At 39.1% G+C, this 7,635-nt stretch overlaps 1 protein-coding gene across 2 annotated transcripts in view; it reads right to left on the bottom strand.

Annotated features, from left to right (window-relative positions):
• Positions 1 to 5,914: 5,914 nt before the first annotated feature.
• The window catches only part of SLC6A15 (solute carrier family 6 member 15), a 38,235-nt gene continuing 36,514 nt past the window's right edge, over positions 5,915 to 7,635 (bottom strand). For both annotated transcript variants that reach the window (XM_063322844.1, XM_063322845.1), the window contains exon 12: positions 5,915 to 7,263. In XM_063322844.1, the coding sequence (XP_063178914.1) occupies positions 6,892 to 7,263 (372 nt within the window). In that variant the 3' untranslated portion in view covers positions 5,915 to 6,891. The remainder of the gene's footprint in view (positions 7,264 to 7,635) is intronic.

The following is a 7,635-nucleotide window of genomic DNA, read 5'->3' as shown; positions in this document are numbered from 1 at the left end:
CTGCCAACAGTAAATTATGTCAAACCCTTAAGAGACTGGTGATACTGTTTAGCTGTTCATATCGCCGTTTTCCTAGAGAGAACTGAGTATGTCTAAGGCTGAGAGCGAAACTCCATGTTTCTTTCTTCAGTGGCAGTGCAGGTTTAAGCAATTTCCGCTCTCAGCCCTTCCTTCCTGTCTCCACACCACCGCCTCCGTTGTGCCAGCACAGCTGTTTGTGCAGCCTGTGGTGAAAATGGGAACCATCTGAGGAATCCTGGGGCGGCAGAGAGGAATCAAAATCAAAAGGAAGCTTATAACAACGTGTGAATTAAGATGTATGAGAGACCAATCTTGCACTGGGACATCTACGAGGTATATGGAGGCGTTGTTAAGCTGACCCTAGGGGATCTGAGGTCTGGGGAAGATTTTTGCAGTTTCTTATGAAATTTCAAAACGTGTCTCAAGAACCCTCTTATTTCTCTAATTCAAAATCTCTTTCTTTATCTAGTGACCTTACTTTTAGCCATTTGCCGCTTGTAAGACTCTTTATGGAATAATCTTAAACTTATTTGAAAATAAATCTTGAGGAGTAAAGACAGATCCTGAAGTGCCAACTGTTCCATACCTCTTTTGTTCTTTTCTCAGGAAGCCAGTTGAATTGTAACTGGATATATGTTTATGTATATGTATAGGTATGCGTATATGTATAGGTATAGGGAATGTGTATGTATATGGCTTACAACATTTTTGCAAGCCACTCTATTTTTTATGTCAGGCAAGAAGTTTGTCTTTTATGGTTTTGCTGCTTAGGGGAGAGCAGAACACTCATGACATCTTCATTAAATACAACGTCCCCGTTATTAAACACTTTTTTATCCAAAATATTTTATATATGAACAGAGCTGAACACTCAGTTTCCGTGAAGACCCACAGACATCAATATCTCACCTATCTGACCTGGCAGTTTCTCCAGAGTGCCTCAGTTTCTCCTTTTTTGAGAACAAGGGGTTCCGTCACACTTAAGTCCCACACCAAATGTTGCCCATTTATGGATCCATAATTTTGGAATCCTTCACTGTCCAGATGCATTGCATATGGGAGGCTGGGTATCTGGTTTCCATTCCAGGGACCAGGCAGTAAAATGCGTACCATTTAGGTGCTTTGAGTCTTTGGCTAATTTCAAGTCTGTGAGTAATGGCTGGGACTATTCATATCCTTGACGCTAGGCAAATGCTCAGGAGATTTACTACAATGTTAAATCACAGTAACACAGTGGTCTCCAACTCAGAGCTTTTAGCCACAAACTCTCATTTTTCTTCACCTCATATACTCATACTTTGAGTTTTCTGTGCTTTTAAGTAATTATTTTTCTCCTTAAACCTTAAATTCATGGCACAATTTACCTGTTATTTTACTCTGATAGTTTTTGTCTTCAAATCAGACAGCTAAAATAAAATAATTTTGGAAGGCTGTATTTCTTTAACATCTTTCCCCAGACCATCTCAAAATGCTTTATGAAAAATAACCAAGCTTTTCAGTATGTCAAAGACTCTTGAATGCTTAAAGGGAAATTGATTCTGACACAGCCCAAGTCTTTCTTCCCAGTCCAGCATTCTCTTGTCCTGATTCATTCCTCCTCCCTCCCTCTCCTCCTATGCTAACAGAGCTTCAACCACCTTTGATTCATACCTCTCTTTAACAGCTATATCTAACTGTAGACTATTTCTTCTAAAGGCTTGATTACACCATACTTCACATAGCCATCAAAAGCTGTTTTCTTTCTGAAGTCCTTGTTTTTTTTCCGTACCTCTTTATCTTTCTGGTCACCTACTACCTGTTCAATTTACACTTTATCATTCATTGAGTGAGTCTTATTTCAGCAATATCTTTTTCCTTCTTCCTTCTTTTAATGAGCTCCATTTCAGTTCCACCCCCTTTCACCACTCTTCTAACATTTTTCCTAATTTCTTATTCTTTGGGTTGCAAACCTGACTCTTCCTTTGCATGTATTTCCTTTTTGCCTGAATAAAAAAATCTGCAAATCAACTAGTCTTGCTTTGAAGCAAATTTCTTTTTTCTTTCCATACCGTTTTTCTTTTTGCTAACCAGTTCTACTTTTTATTAAGAGAGTATCTCTTATCCTTGAACTTCTAGTGATGGAAAATACATTCTTCTTTTTCCTTCTGTTGAGTATGGATTGGACATGAGACATCCAGAAGGCATCTCAAAAGCAGAAAAAGATATGGGACTGAATAAAAATGGAGAATGCCTACATCTATCTGTTTTTTCACTGAATAAATTCTTTATCTTGACACCATAATTTAAAGACTATGGCATAGGACCCCTCATTGCCATTCTGCGTACTGTGTTGGGGAAAAAATCAACAACAAAGACATGTATTGATGCTGGTTTGAGACAAGAGAGTCTCAGCTAATACTTTCACTCATTTAGTGCTAAGTAATGATGAATACAGTACAGATGAAAGACACAGGTGTTCTGTCAGCTTGAGTGCGTGGTGTTTTACACTGTCTTTACCAAAAGGGTTAAACAGCTGCCCAAGGCATGTTTTAGTAGCCGTACTACTTTTAAAACACTACCAGATATCCCAGTAGTTGCTTTCTTCAGAAGCACAGTCGCAGGCTTGAGTCACTCCTCCAGCTGCCGTCCCTTCTCTGTGCTCCTTGCTGTCCCCTCAGCTCTCATCTGCTTCATCGCAACTTTCAACACTTAATGATGATGGCAGCGAGAAGCACTGAAGTCTTATTATTAGTGTTAGTGATAGTATTATAGCCTGAGATTCTTTTATTCCACTAATTAATTCACCAACTAATTAATTCACTAATTTCAGAAATTAGAATGGCAAGTAACAGGACATAGAAAATTACTGATTTCAAAATATTGAATCAAGAAGCTGCTGCTTGCTCTCAAGACCCAAAAGTGTATTACTTGGCACTGGGATACTGACAGTGAGTTGTTGCCTTTACTAGCGTCAAAGATCTGTTGCGTCTTTCTTCACTTGGATATAAAAAATCAAATATCTATGACACCAGCTGAAGGTACTGAAGATCATTAAAGTTCTGAGTTTTAGCAACCCCATGATCATTCTGAAGAGTTCTCTTTCTTGGTAGAGAATAAAAATACTTTCGCCGCTTTTAAAACCTCCTGAACGTGCCATTTTACCGACACACGTGAAATATGAGCACCATCCAGTGGCAAAGGAAGCAAATCACATCTTGTACTCCCGAGTTCCTCCTCTTTTCCCTGAAACCACAGAATCTAAGTAGGCATTTAAAGGTTTATATTAAATTTCCTGCATTTTTTTAAAACCGGCGTAACTACATTTCTGCTAATTTCTCAAAGATGTTGTAGCAGTAGGAAGTACGCTGCATCTCAGCTGAACAGTGAGTGTTAGTCTTTCATGGTGGGCAATACTGTTAAGTATTTTCAGAGTTATCTAAAACCCTTTTGCAAACACATCCTTCTTTTCTCTGCTACTGCTGTCACAAACATAACCGACTTCTCCCGACTGTGACAAGATCACTGTTCCCTTTACACCAGCATGAGGGTTATATCTGTTCAACTTTTTTTTTTTTTAACTTTTTTTTTCTCTTTCATTCTTGTCTCCCTTCTTCTTCGTTCTCGTTTTCTTCTCTGCATGACACTCTGCAAGGTGTCGATCAAATTTTGATACATCAGAAAAGACTGAAAACAGGCAACAATACGGTATAATCTCTGTCCTGCACTTCACTGAATTGGAGAACCTCTATTGAAGAGTATGGAGGTAACGACAGGGCCTTTTCGTGCCATGCTGATGCTGACTGATTGGGTTATCTTTCTTTGGGGAAATCAGATCTCACAAAGCATATTGGTTTCAGAAACCTTAGGCCTCCTGCAATAAATTATATTGGAAATGTATTTTCACTTTCCACACGGATGATTTTGTTCTTAGGGTATTTCTGATAGTGTAAGACACAAATAGGATTTTCTTTAATTTTAAGCATGACTGCCTTTTCCAATGATCTTTTCCGTTAAAAAAAAAAAAAAAAAAAAGGAAAATTAATTGTGGTTATGACTGGCAAGACACACAGTCTGGCTTTTAAGTAGATAAATATTTGAAACCTCTCTCTCCTGCCCTCTGCTCTTCTTTTACTTCTTTTTATCCATAGGGACAGCAAGTAACAACTTGCTCCCAAAGTTGAAGTATGAAAGCGGTGTGAATTCCCCTTGGTTTTAGCAGCAACTGTACAGACAATTTCATACTTTGTTTCAGTTCTTCCGTTGATACCCAAGGATATACATATAAAAAATACTATAAATATATAAAACGATATATATATTTAAGTTTTATATATATTATACATTATTGCAATTATTTTTAATGTTTTTAAACCTCCACATCTAGCTATTTTTTGGACCAGTCCCACTTCTTTAGGCAGAACAGGCAGTGCCTTGATTTTTAGCCCATGAAACTAAACCAGGTCGAAGGAACTTCCACACTTCAGGGTGTTCGGTCATGGTTGAGATCAAACTATGAAGCAAACATCGGCAGTAGATAGGACCTGACATACATTCTGGGCTTTCTCAAGCCTGAAAAATTTCATGAAGCTGAGGTGAGCTGTGCTAATTGGAGCTATTAGGTAGCAACTGACTGAGAAGCAGTGGTTTAAATGAGTGGAAAAATCTAAATACTCATTAAAAGCGTTCAAGGAGACAGGCAGAAGGGCAGAAAGACGTGTATTCCCCAGCAGAATAATCTTCAGCAGCCTGCTTAAGTAGCAATAGTCCCCTTTGCGATGCTTTAAACAGAAGTAGCTATTGCAGTTTGATAGTAAGATCGTGCTCACGTTCTTCTTAAAGAGATCTTGCGTAGCAGCAGACATTTGGCCATCACTTCACATTTAAAACTAGAGCCTATAGAGCTAAAAGCACGCATCACTACAGGCAAGAAGTTGGTAACATCAGACACTTCTGCACTCCGTGGACTGGGCACAGAGGGGATGCATGGCAACTACCCTGAGCAGTCCCTTACTTCAGAAGCCTGGCGCAATACAGTGGTAAAAATCTGTTGCTGCTGTACCACAGCAGGCATATTTTTCCTCTGTGTCTCTAACACTGATCCATTATACACATAGCAATACTGCCAATTGATCCATTACGAATGCACAACCTGCTTAAATTACGCCAGCTCTCTCCCATACATTCTAATACATGCATCCTCTAAACTCTTATTTTATGTGCACAGCTTCTAACAAACGTAAGGTAAGCCTGGTAAATAAATACAGCTTTTGCTCAACTAATGCTACTAGTTCGACTTTCTGACTATTGGAAATAACTTCAAAAGCTCCCAGGTTTGAAATGGAAAATTATCTGGGATTATCCTCCCAAAGACAAAAAAGTTATCCCTAAGGAATGTTATCAGGTTGCCAAGATATTTTGATTTGTTTAGAATTTTCTTCCTTTTCATTTGTTTGGCATAGCTTTTCCACGTTGACATGCTCAAAGCTGTACTCTTGAAGCACGCAGCTACGGTATGCGTTAGACCACCACTGCTCCCCATGTGGACAAGCCGAAGGCACTTACCTCGTGGGCCACCAGCATCCCAAATCAGCCTTCACGATTTTTCTTCCCACATCAAAGGGCAAGAGGTGGGCAATGAATGATAGTCAGAGCTTTGTAAGGGATGTGTTTCAGTTTTTGGCCTCTGAAACAGGGTTAAACTGGAGTGATGGAGAGCAGGATAGTGAAACATCCATTATGTGGTTATGATTCCGAGACTTGCATTTACCTCAAATGAATTTGAGGTGGGATGGGGGAAGAGAACCGTAAAAGTGAGAAAACTCAGTTTATAGTAAGTTATAATAAGTGCACAGTTATAGTAAGCATATGAGGAAATCACAGAGAAATACCTTGTCAGTCTCTTTATTCATAGGTTAAAATGTAATGCCGTACAGTTCTTAACAATTACTGACTGAAAAAAATTATCTGCATAAAACAGAAGCAAAACTGAAGGAGACTAATTAAAAAAGCCATCTTACTTCAACTTTTGAAACGATTACATACAGAATAATATACATATTTACATTACAAGTATATTATATAAATATAATATATATGTAATCTTGTAACCACAATAAATATCAAGAAGGTCTTTTTTAGGCACACAGCATAGAAAAAAATGCAGAATCTGCACAATCCTTAAGATTCTTGGAGTGACTCACTCTTACATTGTTTTCACACTGAAAAAGCAAATATTTTACACAAAATATACAGCCACAGTTTATGCGGTCCCCAGTGAACAGGGAATCTTTCCTCGCCTTCCTGTAAGTCTACTCCTTGATTTTTCTAATACTATTGCTCTATACAGCTATTACATAAGAAAATAGTTTGCAGGTTTGGTTTTTACTCAGCTAATAGCCTAAGTAATTATCAGTGCTAACAAAATAAGTACAGCATTATCTACATAAGGTATATACAAGTGTTTGCACAAACACGGGTTTGGTGAGCTACTTCTGAGCTCACTTTTAATACTGGGGAGTTAACCTGAAAGCAGAAAAAAAGAAAAAAGGATTTTCAGTGATATTACCTCAGAAATATCTTATCATTCGAGTGAGACCTGGGCTTCAGAGATAGAAAGCTTTAAATTTTGAAATTAATTAAAATCGAATTCTTGGCTATGCTGGCAGATGCAGGCTGCCGTTGATTTTGAATGTGCTCCCTTCAGTGCAAGTGAAAACCCAGAGAATTAATCCAAAGGGAGTGTTCTCAACCTGTATGTACAGTCATGACATTTTAAAGACCGTCGCTATGGAGCACCTGAGATCGCACCCTACTAAGTGAAGCTCACCACTTCTCGTAGGAGACCCATGATCAGTGAGAGAGGAGAAACAAACAACATTTTTTTTTCTGCAGTTACAAATCAGACTCCGGCATATCAGGCATATCTGCCATCAGGTACCCGATACCGTAACGTCCATTTGGAGCAGTGTCCAGAGTTGGTGATCCAGTCTGTTTTCGATATATGTTTTTGCCAAAATTTGGAGACGGCACTTCACTTGGGCTCTTCCCATGAATCAGACTTGTATTATCTCCCTCCAGATTAACAGGTTCCTTTATTATCCGGCCTCTTTTGTAGGACACGGATGCCAAACTACCAGAGCTGTCATCAATAAGGTTGCAACGACGCACCATGAAGACTATTGGGACTGGCAGTATGGCCAACACCATCAGAGATATACAGACAATCATTCCCCATGTTGGATAGCTGTGGAACTCCTCTGTAGCCTGAGCAATTCAAGAGAAAAAAACTCTTAATACATCTCTACATAAAAAAGAACAAACCTGCAGTCCTCACCAAGGCCTGCAGTTTTCATACTCATTTTTTTGTCACCTTGCACCCACAACGTGGGCACCACTACGGATCTCAAATTTGAACAGTCTCCCTACAGGAGATGTAGGACTGCCGTCTCTCTGCCAGTGGGTAGGACCAAAACACTGTCCCACAGTTTCTGAGACGCTCAGAGCACTCCAGCAGAACCCAAACCAAGATGTTCACATCAGGCTTTCTGCATGATTGGCTGTTGTTGTTCCTTGATTCTTTAAAGGTTGTTCAGAACAGAGAAGTGTGCAGTGCTATCTGTAACTGTGCCTGGAAAG

Source organism: Chroicocephalus ridibundus, chromosome 1, assembly GCF_963924245.1.
Source record: "Chroicocephalus ridibundus chromosome 1, bChrRid1.1, whole genome shotgun sequence".
NCBI classification, from domain to species: Eukaryota; Metazoa; Chordata; class Aves; order Charadriiformes; family Laridae; genus Chroicocephalus; species Chroicocephalus ridibundus.
Note: the sequence above shows the minus strand (reverse complement) of the source record. Positions and strands in the feature narration are given on the sequence as shown.